Genomic DNA, 19,861 nt, shown 5'->3' on the forward strand with positions numbered 1-19,861 from the left:
GCATAGCATTTTGTCCAGCTAGCAGCAGGTAACTTGGTCACGGAAATCAGCAAAGCAATCGAATTAAATTGTTTACCTTTGAGCTTCGGATGTTTTCACTCACGAGACTCCCAGTTAGATAGCAAATGTTCCTTTTTTCCAAAAATATTATTTTTGTAGGCGAAATAGCTCCGTTTGTTCTTCACGTTTGGCTGAGAAATCGCCCGGAAATTGCAGTCACGAAAACGGCGAGAAATATTCAAAATTAGCTTCATAATATCGACAGAAACATGGCAAACGTTGTTTATAATCAATCCTCAAGGTGTTTTTCAAATATCTATTTGATAATATATCCACCGGAACAATTGGTTTTTCAGTAGGACCGATTGGAGTAATGGCTACCTCTGTATTTTACTCGAGAATCTCTCTGGGAGCATCAGGTGACCACTTGCGCAATGTAGCCGCCTACGGGTATTCTTCAACATAAATGCGTAAAACTACGTCACAATGCTGTAGACACTTTCGGGAATACGGAGAAAGAGTAATCTGGTTGATAGCCCATTCACTGCTCAATAGGGACACATTGGAACGCAGCGCTTTCAAAACATGAGGCACTTCCGGATTGGATTTTTCTCAGGCTTTCGCCTGCAACATCAGTTCTGTTATACTCACAGACAATATTTTTACAGTTTTGGAAACTTTAGTGTTTTCTATCCTAAGCTGTCAATTATATGCATATTCTAGCATCTTGTCCTGACAAAATATCCTGTTTACCACGGGAACGTTTTTTTTCTCCAAAAATGAAAATACTGCCCCCAAGGTTGAAATTTTAAAAAAAGGATAACTTTATTTATTTATTTTTTTTAAATGTAGAACTTTATTTAACGAGGCAAGTCAGTTAAGAACACATTCTTATTTTCAATGACGGCCTAGGAACAGTGGGTTAACTTTCTTGTTCAGGGGCAGAACGACACATTTTTACCTGGTCAGCTCAGGGATTCGATCTTGCAACATTACGGTTAACTAGTTCAACGCCCTAACCACCTGCCTCACGGGGAGCCTGCCTGTTACGCGAATGCAGTAAGAAGCCACGGTAAGTTGCTAGCTAGCATTAAACTTATCTTATAAAAATCAATCAATCATAATCACTAGTTAATTAAACTAGTAATATCAACTATGTGTATCTAGCGTGTCCTGCGTTGCATATAATCGATGCGGTGCGCATTCGTGAAAAAGGACTGTCGTTGCTCCAATGTGTACCTAACCATAAACATCAATGCCTTTCTTAAAATCAATATACAGAAGTATATATTTTTAAACCTGCATATTTAGCTAAAAGAAAGGTTATCAGGCAATATTAACTTGTTATGGCTGCAATCCCCCTATCGGGATAAGTGTCATCAACAACCGCTGAATAGCATAGTGCTACATTCAATAAATATTACCACAAATATTTATATTCATGCAATCAAAAGTGCAATATAGGAAAACACAGCTTAGTCTTTTGTTAATCCACCTGTCGTGTCAGATTTCAAAATCTATGCTTTACAGCGAAAGCAATCCAAGCGTTTAAGTTTATCGATTGCACGACAAAACATTGAGTACACTTAGCATCAGGAAGCTTGGTCACGAAAATCAGAAAAACAATCAAATTAATTGTTTACCTTTGATCTTCAGATATTTTCACTCACGAGACTCCCAGTTACACAACAAATGTTCCTTTTGTTCCATAAAGATTATTTTTACATCCAAAATACCTCCGTTTGTCGCGTTATGTTCAGAAATCCACAGGAAAGAGCGGTCACGACAACGCGGACAAATTCCAAATAGTTTCCATAATGTCCACAGAAACATGTCAAACATTTTTTTATTATAATCAATCCTCGGGTTGTTTTAAAAATATATAATCGATAATATATCAACCGCAAATGTCTTTCACAGTAGGAGAGGGAAAAGCAATACCTATCCAAACTCTGTTGCGTGAACAAAACTCATGTGACCACTTGACGCGATGTTAACTTTCTCGCTCATTTTTCAAAATAAAAGCCTGAAACTATGTCTGAAGACTGTTTACACCTTGAGGAAGAGAGAGGGAAAGGAATCTGATTCATATAGGATTTAGGATGTCTTCTACTGCGGAGTGCTGGAATAACCTAATGATTATGATCACACTTCTTCAATTCAAATATTATGGCAACACTATACCAAAGATGGTTTGGTTTAGGAACTTGGGAACCAAGCTGGAGTTATCAGTGTAGCCTGTCATCGCCTGGACTTGTTGAAATATCTCCCCGCCTAGAGAAAAACTTCTGTAAAAAAACAAGTTAGAATTACAGGTGACAGTTTGGGGGAAAACATATATAGAATCATCCTCTGGAATAATGGGCATTCTGGGGTATTAAATACAGAACCAATGTTCTCTGGTTATACTTGGTCCCGTGCAAATAGCAAATATTATTCACAAAATGTAGGCAAAAAAAAATGCACCTTGAGAGAATGCAATGCTCAGATACGATCTGTATCTGAGCATTGCTGAGTATCTGCTGTCTTCAGCATAAAAGCTGATTTTAGTGTTTCAACCACACACAATATGCATCGAAGCCCAACTGAAACCTTAATAGAAACACGTTGGGTTGTTTTCACAGCCTTTTCTTTGCAACTGGTCAAATTGTGCACAATTTTCAAATTATACCAATCTTCGTTTTTTTCTTTCTGCTTTATTGTGTTTTCTCCCCAGTCCCTAAACGTCTTTGCTCCGCGAAAGAAGACCGAGAACTTTACCGACTTTATTCTTGTTGAGCAAGAGTTTATTTAGCCTTCTAGGGCAACATATGTCTATAATTAGATAAACGTAGCTTCTCTTTTGTCAAGTTGACAAACAAATAGCCTACAAAATTGTCTAAATCAGGCAAAACAGTATCTTGCACTCCGTCAAATCGTTTTGCAGTCTGACTGTAGCCTCGAGTGCATTTTTCTATATTTGCGTGTGAGGGTTGGGTGTGGGCCTCCAGATTTTCACTTTATCACATATAGTCGGGTGGTTGCGGATGGGTTATTAGCGATTTCGGGCGGGTGAACAAACAGCGGACCCATGCACCACTAACACGCACGGTTTACAGAACCTAAGAAGAAAATCTATCAGACAGTGCGAGAGCTGCTGCTTCAACTCCAACGGAACGTTCGTTGCTGCTGGAGTGCAACATGCTTTTATAAGCCCAATCATTGCCCAACAATTCTAAGTATAATTGCTTGTTAAAAAACGTTTTGATGGCCATGGTTTGAAAATATATACGATGGTAATTGAAGCACGCTTTTCAATTCGCCATTCAAATGCACAGGCAACGATAGGCAGGCTTCAAGTACATCACATAGCACTTTGCAATGAGCATTGCAGTATGCAGTTTGAAAACTTACTTAATTGTTTGAAACCTGAACGTTTTATGAGGCATGTCTATAGTGTAATTTCACCTCAAAATATATTATATTTAATAAATATGGTACTTAAAACCTGTTGCGTCTACCAAACCCGGATCCGGGATTCTATTTACAGACCTAAGCTCATTACCATAACGCAACGTTAACTATTCATGAAAATCGCAAATGAAATGAAATAAATATGCCATCTCTCAAGCTTAGCCTTTTGTAAACAACACTGTCATCTCAGATTTTCAAAATATGCTTCTCAACCATAGGAAAACAATCATTTGTGTAAAAGTGGCTAGCTAGTGTAGCATTTAGCGTTAGCGTTAGCATCCAGCACGCAAGATTTCAACAAAAACATAAAAGCCTTCAAATAAAATCATTTACCTTTGAAGAACTTTGAATGTTTTCAATGAGGAGACTCTCAGTTAGATAGCAGATGCTCAGTTTTTCCCAAAAAGATTCTTTGTGTATTAGAAATAGCTCCGTTTTGCACATCACATTTGGCTACCAAAAAAAAAACGAAAATTCAGTCCTCAAAACGCGAACTTTTTTCCAAATTAACTCTATAATATCGACTGAAAACATGGCAAACGTTGTTTAGAATCAATCCTCAAGGTGTTTTTCACATATCTCTTCAATGATATATCGTTCGTGGAAGCATGGTTTCTCCCCTCAATCAAATGGAGAAGTACAAGCAGCTGGCGTTTGCGCACCGAATTCCACGCAGGACACCAGGCGGACACTTGGAAAATGTAGTCTCTTATGGTCAATCTTCCAATGATATGCCTACAAATACGTCACAATGCTGCTAACACCTTGGGGGGAACGACAGAAAGTGTAGGCTCATTCCTTGCGCAATCACAGCCATATAAGGAGACAATGGAAAACAGAGCTTCAGAGATTCTGCTTTTTTCCTGGTTGACGCATCATCTTGGTTTCGCCTGTAGAATGAGTTCTGGGGCACTTACAGACAATATCTTTGCAGATTCTGAAACTTCAGTTTTCTTTCAAAAACTGTCAAGAATATGCATAGTCGAGCATCTTTTCGTGACAAAATATCGCGCTTAAAACGAGAACGTTTTTTATCCAAAAATGAAATAGCGCCCCTAGAGATCAAAGAGGTTAACACAGCATTTGACCCAAACTTTTTTGTAACAAGGAGTTAGACATGATGAATCCAATGAAAGGGTCCAAAGTCACCTCTGGACCCCCCCACACCCCTTGCCAATCCCTCCCCAACAACGAGTGTATATGATCAGTTCTCTGTCAGGCAAGTAGTATGGAGCTGCGGCATTTGAAGTATTGCTTCATCCTATGTAATGTATTCTCAGTAAAAAAAAATCATTTTTTTTAGATCCTGTTAAGATAAATTAATTATTGATATCGTTAAATTTATTTTTGCGTCATACATCCTTATATTACCTGGTTCTGACCACCTAGATGGAGTTGTTCCTGCTATTAGGTGAACACTGAGATGTATTCTCATTTAATATAATTAATTTTCTCTGGTAAGAGAGATTACTAATTGAAGTTGTTAGGTTTATGTCCCATCCTACATCCTGGTATTACAAGGTTCTGACCTCTGACAGATATCATTCTGAGCACCGTGGGTTGATGCCCTAATTGGGTTACGCACCCAATGCACATGGGTCCGGTAAATTTCAAAAATGTTAGGCACATGTAAAATGCTGCCAGTCAAATGTCAGGCACCACATTTCCCCAGTGGAAACCCAGGTACACGGCTAGGCTATTTTTAGGAATTGCCTTGGGACCTCTATGCAGTGAACAAGGGGGAGCAGAAACCCACACACACACCCAGTCTTGGCACAGCTTCCAAGCAGACTGCAGTTCTTCAGTCCTAGATTAGCATGTGGGCCACACTCCAGCAGCAGAGAGAGGAAGGGGTAGATTAAGCTAGCATATCCAGCAGCTGGGATTGTGTGTCGGTCTGTGTAGGTTGTGTGTGTCGGTCTGTGTAGGTTGTGTGTGTCGGTCTGTGTAGGTTGTGTGTGTCGGTCTGTGTAGGTTGTGTGTGTCGGTCTGTGTAGGTTGTGTGTGTCGGTCTGTGTAGGTTGTGTGTGTCGGTCTGTGTAGGTTGTGTGTGTCGGTCTGTGTAGGTTGTGTGTGTCGGTCTGTGTAGGTTGTGTGTGTCGGTCTGTGTAGGTTGTGTGTGTCGGTCTGTGTAGGTTGTGTGTGTCGGTCTGTGTAGGTTGTGTGTGTCGGTCTGTGTAGGTTGTGTGTGTCGGTCTGTGTAGGTTGTGTGTGTCGGTCTGTGTAGGTTGTGTGTGTCGGTCTGTGTAGGTTGTGTGTGTCGGTCTGTGTAGGTTGTGTGTGTCGGTCTGTGTAGGTTGTGTGTGTCGGTCTGTGTAGGTTGTGTGTGTCGGTCTGTGTAGGTTGTGTGTGTCGGTCTGTGTAGGTTGTGTGTGTCGGTCTGTGTAGGTTGTGTGTGTCGGTCTGTGTAGGTTGTGTGTGTCGGTGTGTGTCGGTTGTGTGTGTGTGTCGGGTGTGTGTGTGTGTCGGGTGTGTGTGTGTGTCGGGTGTGTGTGTGTGTGTGGGTGTGTGTGTGTGTGTGTCGGGTGTGTGTGTGTGTGTCGGGTGTGTGTGTGTGTGTCGGGTGTGTGTGTCGGGTGTGTGTGTGTGTGTCGGGTGTGTGTGTGTGTGTCGGTTGTGTGTGTGTCGGTCTGTGTCGGGTGTGTGTGTGTGTCGGTTGTGTGTGTGTGTGTGTGTGTGTCGGTTGTGTGTGTGTGTCGGTTGTGTGTGTGTGTCGGTCTGTGTGTGTGTGTCGGTTGTGTGTGTGTGTCGGTCTGTGTGTGTGTGTCGGTCTGTGTGTGTGTGTGTGTGTCGGTCTGTGTGTGTGTGTGTGTCGGTCTGTGTGTGTGTGTGTCGGTTGTGTGTGTGTGTGTCGGTCTGTGTCTAGGTTGTGTGTGTGTGTGTGTAGTAGAGGTCGACCGATTTAATGGTTTTCATTACGCGAATGCAGTAGAAGCCAAGGTAAATTGCTAGCTAGCATTAAACTTATCTTATAAAAACAATCAATCATAATCACTAGTTATAACTACTCATCCAGTTTAGCAGGCAATGTTAACTAGGTGAAATTGTCATTTCTCTTGCGTTCATTGCACGCAGAGTCAGGGTATATGCAACAGTTTGGGCTGCCTGGCTCATTGCAAACTTATTTGCCAGAATTTTACGTAATTATGACATACATTGAAAGTTTTGCAATGTAACAAGAATATTTAGACTTAGGGATGCCACCCGTTAGATAAAATACCGAACGGTTCGGTATTTCACTGAAATAATAAACGTTTTGTTTTCGAAATGATAGTTTCCGGATTTGATCATATTAATGACTAAAGGCTCGTATTTCTGTGTTATGTTATAATTAAGTCTGATTTGATAGAGCAGTCTGACTGAGCAGCAGCAGGCCCGTAATCATTAATTCAAACAGCACATTGGTGCTTTTTGCCAGCAGCTCTTCGCAAGCACAGTGCTGTTTATGACTTCGAGCCTATCAGCCTAATGGCTGGTGTAACCAATGTGAAAGGGCTAGCTAGTTAGCTGGGTGTGCGCTAATACTGTTTCAAACGTCACTCGCTTTTAGATTTGGAGTAGTTATTCCCCTTGCGCTGCAAGGGCCGCGGCTTTTGTGGAGCAATGGGTAACGATGCTTCGAGTGTGGCTGTTGTCGATGTGTTCCTGGTTCGAGCCCAAGTAGGGGAGAGGAGAGGGATGGAAGCTATACTGTTACACTGGCAATACTAAAGTGCCTTTAAGAACATCCAATAGTGAAAGGTATATGAAATACAAATGGTATAGAGAGAAATGGTCCTATAAATACTATATTAACTACAACCTAAAACCTCTTACCTTGGAATATTGAAGTCTCATGTTAAAAGGAACCACCAACTTTCATATGTTCTCATGTTCTGAGCAAAGAACTTAAACGTTAGCTTTTTTACATGGCACACATTTTTACATGGCACATATTACTTTCTTCTCCATCACTTTGTTTTTGCATTATTTAAACCAAATTGAACATGTTTCATAATTTATTTGAGGCTAAATTTATTTTATTGATTTACTATAAGTTAAAATTAGTGTTAATTCAGTATTGTTGTAATTGTCATTATTACAAATAAAAAAATTGGCCGATTTTAATCGGTATCGGCTTTTTTGGTCCTCCAATAATCGGTGTCGGTATCGGCGTTGAAAAATCATAATCTGTCGACCTCTAGTGTGTGGGTTGTGTAGGTGTGGGTTGTGTGTGTGGGTTGTGTTGTGTAGGTGTGGGTTGTGTGTGTGTAGGTGTGGGTTGTGTGTGTGTAGGTGTGGGTTGTGTGTGTGTAGGTTGTGTGTGTAGGTGTGGGTTGTGTGTGTAGGTTGTGTGTGTAGGTTGTGTGTGTGTCTAGCTTGTGTGTGTCGGTCTGTGTAGGTTGTCTGTGTAGGGCAGTTGTGTGTGTCGGTTGTGTAGGTCGTGTGTGTGTGTGCCCTGTTGTGGTGTTCGTCAGTACTAAATGTGACTTTCAGTAAGGGCGTGTTTGTGCATTGTGCAAAGGCAGGACTGTCGTCCGTTCTGTTCCTGGACTATATTTGGACATTTGGTAACTTTTGACAGCCACGCTAACAGTCAGGCAGGCTGATGGTAAACTGACCTAAGCCTTTATCTCACTCTGACTGCCGTTTTGACTATCTGTGAATTGGATACTATTCTGTTCTGTGGGGACTTTCCCTTCATTTTAATGTTGACAGCAACAATTCGATTTTGACACTGCCGTCTTATTTTTTTTTGCAAAGCAATGCTTCTGCCCGGTTGGAGTATGCCAGGTATAGAAGGTGTTTGTAGTGTAGAAATCGTTTGATGGTAATGTGTTTTTTCCTTTGGACAGTTTCTTGTCAAACGAGCACAACAGACAAATCATGACTGAAAGTTACTGAGAGAACAGGTGTAGAAACCACGCCTTCTAAACTAAATTTTTCTCCCATTAGACCTGGTGTCGCTGTTCGACCTGGAGAATGACCTCCCAGACGAGCTGATCCCAAATGGGGACCTGGGTGGCCTGATGGGCATGCCCTCCAACGGTGCCCCTGGCGGTGGGGGAGGAGTGCCTGGAGGAGGTCCCCGGGGCCTGGGCTCCATGGTCCCTGACGCTGCCGCCAAACACAAGCAGCTGTCTGAGCTCCTGAGAGCGGGCGGTGCTGGGTCCGGTGGCATGGGCCCCATGATGGGGAAAGTCCCCATGGGCCAGGGCTCGCCCAACCAAGCCCAGAAAGGAAGCCCCGCCAGCGGACAACAAGGCAACGGCTCCATGGTGGGCTTCAACCAGGCCATGATGAACAGCCATGGACACGGGATGCCGGGCCAGGTGATGAACGGGGCCCTGGGGCCGGCAGGACGGGGCAGGCTGGGGCTGCAGCAGTACCAGGTCCAGGCCATGCAGGGTGCTGGGGGGGGCGTGGGGCCGGGAGGCAGCAGTGTGCTGGCTGAGACTCTGGCTCAGGGAGGAGGGCAGATGGGAGCTCACAACGCCATGAACGCCCAGCAGGCTAGCAACATGAATAAGGTGAGTGTTGGTGCATGTACTGTCTGTTTACTGTCTGGCTTCACTCGGGACCGAGGGTTTTGACTAGTCTGGTCAGGAAAACTCATTGTCTGGCTTCACTCGGGACCGAGGGTTTTGACTAGTCTGGTCAGGAAAACTCATTGTCTGGCTTCACTCGGGACCGAGGGTTTTGACTAGTCTGGTCAGGAAAACTCATTGTCTGGCTTCACTCGGGACCGAGGGTTTTGACTAGTCTGGTCAGGAAAACTCATTGCCATGGCCTATGATTTGTGATTGTAAAACTGGAGTAAATACATTGGTCATTTATATATACAGCACCTGTCAAGTTTGGACACATTTACTCACTCAAGGGTTTTTCTTTATTTTTACTATAGAATAATAATGAAGACATCAAAACTATGAAATAACACATATGGAATCATCTAGTAAACAAGAAAGTGTTAAACAAATCAAAATATACTTAATATTTGAGATTCTTCAAAGTAGCCACCCTTTGCCTTGACAGCTTTTGCACACTCTTGGCATTCTCTCAACCAGCTTCACCTGGAATGTTTTTTCAACAGTCTTGAAGGAGTTCCCACTTATGCTGAGCACTTGTTGGCTGCTTTTCTTTCACTCTGCGTTCCAACTCATCCCAAACCATCTCAATTGTTGTTTAGGTCGGGTGATTGTGGAGGCTAGGTCATCTGATGCAGCACGCCATCACTTCTTTTTGGTCAAATAGCCCTTACAAGGCCTGGAGGTGTGTTTGGTCATTGTCCTGTTGAAAAACAAATGATAGTCCCACTAAGCGCAAACCAGATGCGATGGCGTATCGCTGCATCTCACAAAGACACGGCTATTGGGACCAAAAATTGGACTCATCAGACCAAAGGACATATTTCCACCGGTGTAATGTTCATTGCTTGTGTTTCTTGGCCCAAGCAAGTCCCCTTTTCTTATTGGTGTCCGTTAGTAGTGGTTTCTTTGCAGCAACTCGACCATGAAGGCCTGATTCATGCAGTCTCCTCTGAACAGTTGTTAAGATGTCTGTTACTTTAACTCTGAAGCATTTATTTGGGCTGCAATTTCTGAGGCTGGTAACTCAAATTAATTTATCCTCTGCTGCAGAGAATTCTGCATCGTCCTTTCCTGTGGCGGTCCTCATGAGAGCCAGTTTCATCATTGCGCTTGATGGTTTTTGCGACTGCACTTGAAGAAGCTTTCAAAGTTCTTAATTTTCTGTCTGAAAGTAATGATAGACTGCCATTTCTCTTTGCTTATTTGAGCTGTATTTGCCATAATATGGGCTATCTTCTGTATACCACTCCCACCATGTCACAACAACCGATTGGCTCAAACATGAACTTTTAACAAGGCAAATCTGTTAATTGAAATGCATTCCAAGTGACTACCTCATGAAGCTGGCTGACAGAGTGCCAAGTATGTGCAAAGCTGTCATCAAGGCAAAGGGTGGCTACTTAGAATAATCTCAAATATAAAACAATTTTTGGTTACTACAGGATTTCATAGTTTTGATGTCTTCACTATTATTCTACAATGTAGGAAATGGTACAAATAAAGAAAAGTTGTCAACTTTTGACTGGTACTGTATATTTACCTTTTATTTCATTATATTCATCCAGGCTTGACACAGATGGGAGTGGGAAATGATGTCCTTGCTTTACTGTGTCCCACAGTCTTCCCGTGCTCTGGGAGCAACGCTTTGTAATGGCTTGTTCATGGCATCATGGCTGTCTGTTTCATGCGTGCTTTGCATCAGTACATCTGTCTGTCCAGATAGGAAGCTTGTTGGTTTGGTGACAGAATCGTTGGTACAGCTCTGGTATCCCAGCTCATATCACTGTTGAGCTATGAGATTCAAAGTCATGTCTCTGTTTGGAACAGGGATTTCCTGCTCAGTGTGAGTGTGCATTGTTCTTGTACCGATTGAGCGCTATAATCCCTGTTGGTCAGTACATGTACACATGCATCTGTTGGGTCTCTCTCTCTGATGCATCCTTGTCTCCCACCCACCATATGCACATCCATCTGTAATCTTACCCTGGGATTTTTGGAGGAACAGGACACCCAGCTGGGGTGTTGAATACATCCCTCCAGGACAGAAGAAATGACCTTTCATAGCATGTTAGGAGCACAGGCTGACCTCCGAATAGTCTTTTCCAATAACAGGATTTTTCCTATAGCTACTGTAGTCAGAGGTCTCCATAGCGGATCAATGCTAACATTATCTACTGGATTCCCTTGCTTGGCTTAGCTGGTTGGAGCAACTGGAGTCAGCCTGCTGTCTGCTCTGAGGTCGGTGTATAGGTGTTCCCCCGCCTGTCTCGCTTGTAGGTAAGGCTGAGGCTAAAGCATGGAGAGTTAGGCCCATATATTTAATTTGAATGCTATGGTTAGGCCTGTAACTTGATTCTAGCTTGGTATTTCATTAATATCCCATAGACTTAGGCCTACTATTTACCTGCTTCGAGTTGTTTTGGAATGTGGATATAGGTGGGTGAAGGGAGATTGTTTGTAATGATGACAAGTCTGAGAAAGCATAGTAGTGTTTAGAGAAAGACAAGCTTTATCTGTTGATTTGTGAAAAGTGCGTAGTAGTTGTGTGGTAGTGCTAGTTTCAGGGATGTCTACGGATTTTCTCTGCTACTGTTGTGGTTTGACAGGAAACTACGGGGAAACCAGCTTGCTAGTTCATACAGACTCGACACATGCAGGCTGTCACCACATAAAACAAACCCCCGGGCTCGCTGACACACGTGACTGTCTGGCATTGCTTTCTTACACAGTACTGACAGGGAGTAACATCATGTCTCCAGTTCTCTGCGAATGTTCCATAGTTAGGCAACAGTAGCAGGGTCAACCCTGGGTGTATCTTCACCATCTAACCTACTGCCAGGAGAAAGAGGGATTTCAAGCCGTGGAGGATAGTGTGTACATGCCATGGTACGTTGGTTAGGCTGTGGTTGCTAGATAAAAGAGCTGGCTCTGGCAGTATTGACATTGCACAGCTGCCACAAGACTAACGCATGCTGCTGAAGTGTGGCAGACACCAGAGTGTCAGTCCTGCGTTCTTAGTATCTGTCTGAATCAGAAGCAGGTTAGGGGTCAATTCCATTCATTCACACAGTAGACCAAACAAAAATCCTCATTCCAAATGTTTCTAATTGAAGAGAAAAGTAATTTCAGTGTAAATACAGCACCCCTGCTAGCTAGAGTACACCTACTGTTGCCATTCACAGAGATGTGGTGGTCTGTGAGAATCAGTAGGACGGTTCAGTAGGCACAACAACATGAGACAACTTCTAGTAAAAAGAGGGGGAAGGGAAGTGCTGCTAAGGTACACAATAGTAGATTTTGGAAGACAGAAGGTTCTCTTTGGTTAACATCTTAGAGCTACCCCCCTACTTTTTTCAATTTCCGCCTGAAGACATACCCAAATCTAACTGCCTGTAGCTCAGGCACAGAACCAAGGATATGCATATTCTTGATTTCATTTGAAAGAGAACACTCTGAAGTTTGTGTAAATGTGAATTGAATGTAGGAGAATATCACACAATAGATCTGGTTTAGATAATACAATGGAAAAACCATACATTTTTTTTCATTTTTATTGTTGTATCATCTTTAAAATGAACAAGACAAAACAAACAGTCAGATAGGATGATGGGGACAATTTCAGTGAAAAATATAAGAGGGCAACAGTACTTGTGCAAAGTTTCAGACTGATAACTTCCAAAATGAGTGTGCTACATGACATTTATCATGAAGTTACCCAGGTGTCCCACACAAGTAGCCCAAATGTACCCAAGTGGCCAAATTGGTGAAGTTATACATTTTTGAATGGAATAACTATATTCAAAATACCAAAATATTTGGAAGACCCTCAGTCCTCTACACAATATTGTGCTGCTGATGCCAGGTGCCACAGCAGTCTCTTTCTGCTGTAAAGCAGAGGGTCACCAAGCTCGTGGTGCAGGTGATGGGGAACTTCATTTTGCAAAGAACACAGCGACGCCTCCATGCTGTGCCCTTTTGGCCCTGAGGCACATCCATGCCTGCAGAAATACATTTAGGCAGATGAACACCACTTGTGGCAGGAGCTGGATGAACCAGCTTCAGTGGGGGATGGACACCTTGGCACTGGGGGCTCCCATTCGGAGTCGGTGTCACTGTGAAAGAAAATGTTCAGTTAGAATAGTTTCACATATGAGCCCTGTATCAACAGGTATAATAAACAGAAATATATAAAGTGGTTGAAGGTTGAAGTGCATAAGGTTGAATATATTATGACCTGCTAGATCTGTCTTTTATATTATGACATTTCAGCTAGATCTACTGTCTCTATTATATTATGATAGACCAGCTAGATCTGTCTTTATTATATTACAACAGACCAGCTGTATCTACTGTCTTCATTTCACTTTGGCCATTGTTGTGGGCCTGCCCTCCCCTCAACAGCCTCAAATAGGCTATTTAATTTCACAAATAATATTTTATATTATTCATTTCAAACAACGGCATTGGCATGAGAAACTTACCAGTCCAAAACGATGTCCTCTCCGTTAAAAAAATATTCCTCCATTTGGGAATCGCTAAATTAATCGTCCTACAACAATCTGTCTCATTTTCCCGATCAATTTCTTCTAAAATTGTGTGTACATCTGTACTCCGATTTAGCTTTCCCTGACTTAGTCGCCATACTGATTGAGATATAAACAGCTGAAGACGCGCTTTACCAAAACAATGTTGTGCGTAACATGCGTTGCTCCTTCCGGTATGAAACTTTAATGGCGAATGACCCTCTTTACGCCAGAGTTTACTACATGGGTTGGTCTTCCAACACATAAACATTACATATTGCCGTTTACCTCAGCTCATTGGCTATCTACCCAGCTAGATTTCAAGATGATCAGTGGTCATTGGGTTAAAATACAGTCAATCAACGAAAGAGCGGTCATATCATTGGTGCACAATGATGTCATTACTTGTTACTTGTTACCGTTACTCGGTTTCTTTCACTCAATACGTCCCGCGAAATGACCCATCAGGTTTGGTTGTGTTACAAAAAAACCAGTTGATTGCAATGAAACCAAACATGACTGGAAAAGTCATGTTTCGTTTGTGTATTTACATCGAATGTGTCGTCGAAAATGGAATGAGACGGAATTCACGACACAAGCGGTTCACAAAATGTTTCCTGTTAGGCTATAAAAATGTATTTGATCAAATAAAAGACCATTCATTGTGTAACATTGAGCATTGGGATTGCAAACAGAGGAAGATGGTCAAAGGTAAACTATTTATTTTAATGCAGTTTGTGATTATGTTACGCCTGTGCTGGTTGAAATAGTTGTTTTTTATGGGGCTCTATCCTCAGATAATCACATTGTATTCTTTTGCAGTAAATCATTTTTTAAATCTGACAACGCAGTTGGATTAGCAAGATTCTAGGCTTTCGACCCATGTGAGACACTTTTATTTTCATTAATGTTTAACCTGTTGGATCTCTAGGGGCGCTATGGTAATGAGCTTAGGTCTGTAAATAGAATCCCGGATCCGGGTTTGGTCGACCCAACAGGTTAATATGACTATTTTTGTAGCGATCACCGTATGTTGTCGAATTTAATCCCGCTAACGGGTTCGGTGCGCAGAGAGGTTAAAGGGGTACATTGGTCATCAAAAAACGAGGAGGACCAAGGCACTTCATATAATGAATTAAAATGCCTATCTGTATGGCATGTTCAATGGAACATTAATAACTCTGATTCATTTCCTCTGCATGGTCTTCCTCAGGGAGTACAAAGAAATGATAATATCCTCTTTTGAACAGCTTTTCCTGTCAGCTCTGATTTGAAGGGGAGTGGTTACAGAATTTATTGGACAACATCTAGTAAGCGTTACTATACACATTAAAAAGTGAAATACTGTACATATGTTATCAACAAATTCAACTCCAAGCAAGAAGCATCAGAACGCCTAGAAAGGTAGTTCTAACCTTTAAATGTGACTGGGCAAAGTGTCAAGAATAGGAGAGCTGTCTATTCCATAGTACACTGGAACACAGCAAACATGGAAAACAGTCTAAACATAGCTGAGGGCAATAGAGCAAAATGTCCACTAGATGACAGAAAATGGACCTCTCACAACCCTACAGGAAAGGTGAGAAATCCATATCTTCATTTAAACCAGGGTATTTAGTGGCATGTAATTTGTAAATTCATTTCTTCATTTAAACCAGGGTACTTAGTGGCATGTAATTTATAAATCCATATCATTTAAACCAGGGTACTTAGTGGCATGTCATTTATAAATCCATATCATTTAAACCAGGGTATTTAGTGGCATGTAATTTGTAAATTCATATCTTCATTTAAACCAGGGTACTTAGTGGCATGTAATTTGTAAATCCATATCATTTAAACCAGGGTACTTAGTGGCATGTAATTTGTAAACCCATATCTTCATTTAAACCAGGGTACTTAGTGGCCTGTAGTTTGTAAATCCCAAAACTTTCCCTTTGGTTTAGCTGTTTAAGACGGTCCCCTTTACTAATTGAGGCTGGAACATGATCAATACCCATAGCTTGTAGGGAGGCAGGGTTGCCATGGTGTAAGGACTTGTAGTGCCTTGCCATGGGGTCGTCTTCATTGCCAACCCGTATGGCGTACTTGTGTTCCGCTAAGTGGTCTTGAAGGCGTCTCTTTGTCCATCCAATGTAGAACACCTTGCACTGTGGACATTCCAATCTGTAGATGACATGAGTGGTTTTACAGTTAATGAAGTACTTGACGTAATAATCCATTTTAGAAGCTGTCAACAGAAGACTTTTCCTGTGCGATAGTTCTGCAATGGTGGCACTGGTTGCACGTAAAAGAGCCTTTGGGTTTGTGGTCTGGCCATGAGACAGCTATTTGAAACAGAGACAACCACAGCCTGGTATACTCTCAGGTCTGTCGTTGTTTCCGTTAGCTACAGTACTGCTACCAATGCCATTCAAAGAAATTCAAGCGGTTTGGCATAGGGCATGTGAACTCTCTCATTCTCTATTTTGTTTTCTTTCTCATTCATTCTCAGTGAGTCCTCTTTCTCTCTCGCTGTCCCTCTAACATTCTCTTCCTCTCTCTAGTTTACCTTCATTCTTTTTCTTTCTCCTTATTTTCTTCTTTCTCTTCCAATTTTGTGTGTGTGTGCTGGTCCTCCCGGCCCCTTGGCTCATAATGGAGCTGTAAATCATGTTAAGGTGTGTGTGTGTGGAAGGAGAGAAAGGAGGAGGAGCGAGGGATGGAGAGAGGGAACGCGGCTATTTCAGAGGCCGTCTCCACATCTGTCTGGGGTGTGTTTTGAATGTATTACTTTTTAGTGCATGTTCGCTCTAGTTAGAAGTTGGGAGTTGATTCCCCTGCGCTGTTGTGTGTGTTTTATGCTTGGGTGGTATACTGTATACTGGAGTATTTTGAAATGCCAACTGTATAATCTTCAGTACCGGTATGATAAAAAGAGTGTGTGTTGGGGCGTCCTAAAGCTGTTGTGACTATGGAAGATGTGCTAAATAACAGCTCAGGTAGGAAGGAGTGTGTGTGTCAGAGCTAGGGAGGGTCTAGAGTTGGCCTGCGTGTAAAAAGTTCAAGCTTGAAGTGTGTTAGCCAGTCAGTAAGCGTGTGCGTGCCTGTGCTAGCCCAGGCGCGTGAGACCGTTTGTTTGTGGGAGACTAAAGTGAACGTGAGGCAGAGCGGAACTCGGCGTTTCAGAGCTCCACTGTATGTAGGGGGTGGGGCAGACTAGAGCTCAGCTGTTGAGCGTGGCTACAATGCTGCTGGTCTCTGGCTCTTTCATCTGTCTGCTGGAGCGCTGACAACGGCGGGAGAGCCTCCTCGCCACTAAGCACAGTGGAGCACAGTAGAGGAGCATGCTGCTAGAGCAGAGCAGGCAGGGCTGTGTACACATGCACACCAGGAGAGGGATGGACTAGAAATGGGGATTAGGTCATTATGCTCGATTGCTAGTCATCCAACATACTGAAGTGGCAATCAGCAGTTGAAACGATAACAAATGATCTCCTCGCCCCTGTTTCGGTAAAAATCTGAGGGATTGGGCTGGGGAAATGTAATCATTCTCTAATTCAAAGACAGAGCTTTGCTTTGCTTTGGATGCAAGGACTCGCTTTGATATCAAAAGTATAGTTTTAACCATGATTTGCGGCTAAACAGTGTTTGTTTACATTTAATTTGTTTACAAACATTGGGGTAAAACAAGCTTATATTTTGGGTTCTGATGGGGTACGACATTGTAAGCTAGTGAAGTATTTATTGGGTACATATCATAAAGTCCAAAAATGGATGAGGTAACTGCTGATTGACACTTGAAGACCTGAGCTATACACTGACAAAACATTAGGAACGCCTGCTCTTTCCATGACATAGACTGACCAGGTGAATCCATGACATAGACTGACCAGGGGAATCCATGACATAGACTGACCAGGTGAATCCATGACATAGACTGACCAGGGGAATCCATGACACAGACTGACCAGGGGAATCCATGACACAGACTGACCAGGGGAATCCATGACACAGACTGACCAGGGGAATCCATGACACAGACTGACCAGGGGAATCCATGACACAGACTGACCAGGGGAATCCATGACACAGACTGACCAGGGGAATCCATGACACAGACTGACCAGGGGAATCCATGACACAGACTGACCAGGGGAATCCATGACACAGACTGACCAGGGGAATCCATGACACAGACTGACCAGGGGAATCCATGACACAGACTGACCAGGTGAATCCATGACACAGACTGACCAGGGGAATCCATGACACAGACTGACCAGGGGAATCCATGACACAGACTGACCAGGGGAATCCATGACACAGACTGAGCAGGGGAATCCATGACACAGACTGACCAGGGGAATCCATGACACAGACTGACCAGGGGAATCCATGACACAGACTGACCAGGGGAATCCATGACACAGACTGACCAGGGGAATCCATGACACAGACTGACCAGGGGAATCCATGACACAGACTGACCAGGGGAATCCATGACACAGACTGACCAGGGGAATCCATGACACAGACTGACCAGGGGAATCCATGACACAGACTGACCAGGGGAATCCATGACACAGACTGACCAGGGGAATCCATGACACAGACTGACCAGGGGAATCCATGACACAGACTGACCAGGGGAATCCATGACACAGACTGACCAGGGGAATCCACGACACAGACTGACCAGGGGAATCCACGACACAGACTGACCAGGGGAATCCACGACACAGACTGACCAGGGGAATCCACGACACAGACTGACCAGGGGAATCCACGACACAGACTGACCAGGGGAATCCACGACACAGACTGACCAGGGGAATCCACGACACAGACTGACCAGGGGAATCCACGACACAGACTGACCAGGGGAATCCACGACACAGACTGACCAGGGGAATCCACGACACAGACTGACCAGGGGAATCCATGACACAGACTGACCAGGGGAATCCATGACACAGACTGACCAGGGGAATCCATGACACAGACTGACCAGGTGAATCCATGACACAGACTGACCAGGTGAATCCATGACACAGACTGACCAGGTGAATCCATGACACAGACTGACCAGGGGAATCCATGACACAGACTGACCAGGGGAATCCATGACACAGACTGACCAGGGGAATCCATGACACAGACTGACCAGGGGAATCCATGACACAGACTGACCAGGGGAATCCATGACACAGACTGACCAGGTGAATCCATGACATAGACTGACCAGGTGAATCCATGTGAAAGCTATGATCCTTTATTGATGTCACTTGTTAAATCCACTTCAATCAGTGTAGATGAAGGGGAGGAGACAGGTTAAAGAAGGATTTTTAAGCCTTAAGACAATTGAGACATGGATTGTGTATGTGTGTCATTCAGAGGGTGAATGGGGAATACAAATGATGTACAGTCCATGCGTAAAGTATTCAACCCCCTTTCCCTTTTCCACATGTTGTTACGTTACAGCCTTATTCTAAAATGGATTCAATAAATGTTTTTCTTCATCAATCTACACACAATACCCCATGACAATGTGAAAAAAGTTTTTCAAAATTGTAGAAAATGTATTTTTATTTACATAAGTATTCAGACCCTTTGCTAATAGACTTGAAATTGAGCTCAGGTGCATCCTGTTTCCTTTGATCATCCTTGAGATGTTTCTACAACTTGGTTGGAGGCCGCCTGTGGTAAATTTAAATGATTGGACATGATTTGGAAAGGCAAATACCTGTCTATATAAGGTCCCACAGTTGACAGTGCATGTCAGAGCATAAACCAAGTAATGCTGTTGAAGGAATTGTCCGTAGAGCTCTGACAGGATTGTGTCGAGGCACAGATCTGGGGAAGGGTACCCAAAAAATTCAGTGGCCTCCGTCATTCTTGAATGGAAGAAGTTTGGAACCACCAAGACTCTTCCGAGATCTGGTCGCCTGGCCAAACTGAGCGATTGGGGGAGAAGGGCCTTGGTCAGGGAGGTGACCAAGAACCCAATGTTCTCTCTGACAGCGCTCCAGAGTTTCTCTGTGGAGATGGGAGAACCTTCCAGAAGGGCAACCATCTCTGCAGGACTCCACCACTCCATCAGGCCTTTATGGTAGAGTGGCCAAACGGAAGCCACTCTTCAGTAAAAGGCACATAACAGCCCACTTGGAGTTTGCCAAAAGACACCTACGGGACTCTCAGAACATGAGAAACAAGATTCTCTGGTCTGATGAAACCAAGTTTGAACTCTTTGGCCTGAATGCCAAGCCCGGGGTCTGGAGGAAACCGGGCACCATCCCTACAGTGAAGCATGTTGGTGGCAGCATCACGCTGTGG

General features: G+C 43.3%; 1 protein-coding gene across 1 annotated transcript in view; it reads left to right on the forward strand.

Annotated features, from left to right (window-relative positions):
- The window catches only part of LOC139397411 (histone lysine acetyltransferase CREBBP-like), a 50,823-nt gene that overhangs the window by 20,267 nt on the left and 10,695 nt on the right, over positions 1 to 19,861 (forward strand). Inside the window, exon 2 of the mRNA XM_071144138.1 lies at positions 8,389 to 8,963. Coding sequence (XP_071000239.1) covers positions 8,389 to 8,963 — 575 coding nt within the window. The remainder of the gene's footprint in view (positions 1 to 8,388; positions 8,964 to 19,861) is intronic.

This window comes from Oncorhynchus clarkii, unplaced genomic scaffold (assembly GCF_045791955.1).
Source record: "Oncorhynchus clarkii lewisi isolate Uvic-CL-2024 unplaced genomic scaffold, UVic_Ocla_1.0 unplaced_contig_13380_pilon_pilon, whole genome shotgun sequence".
NCBI lineage: Eukaryota > Metazoa > Chordata > Actinopteri > Salmoniformes > Salmonidae > Oncorhynchus > Oncorhynchus clarkii.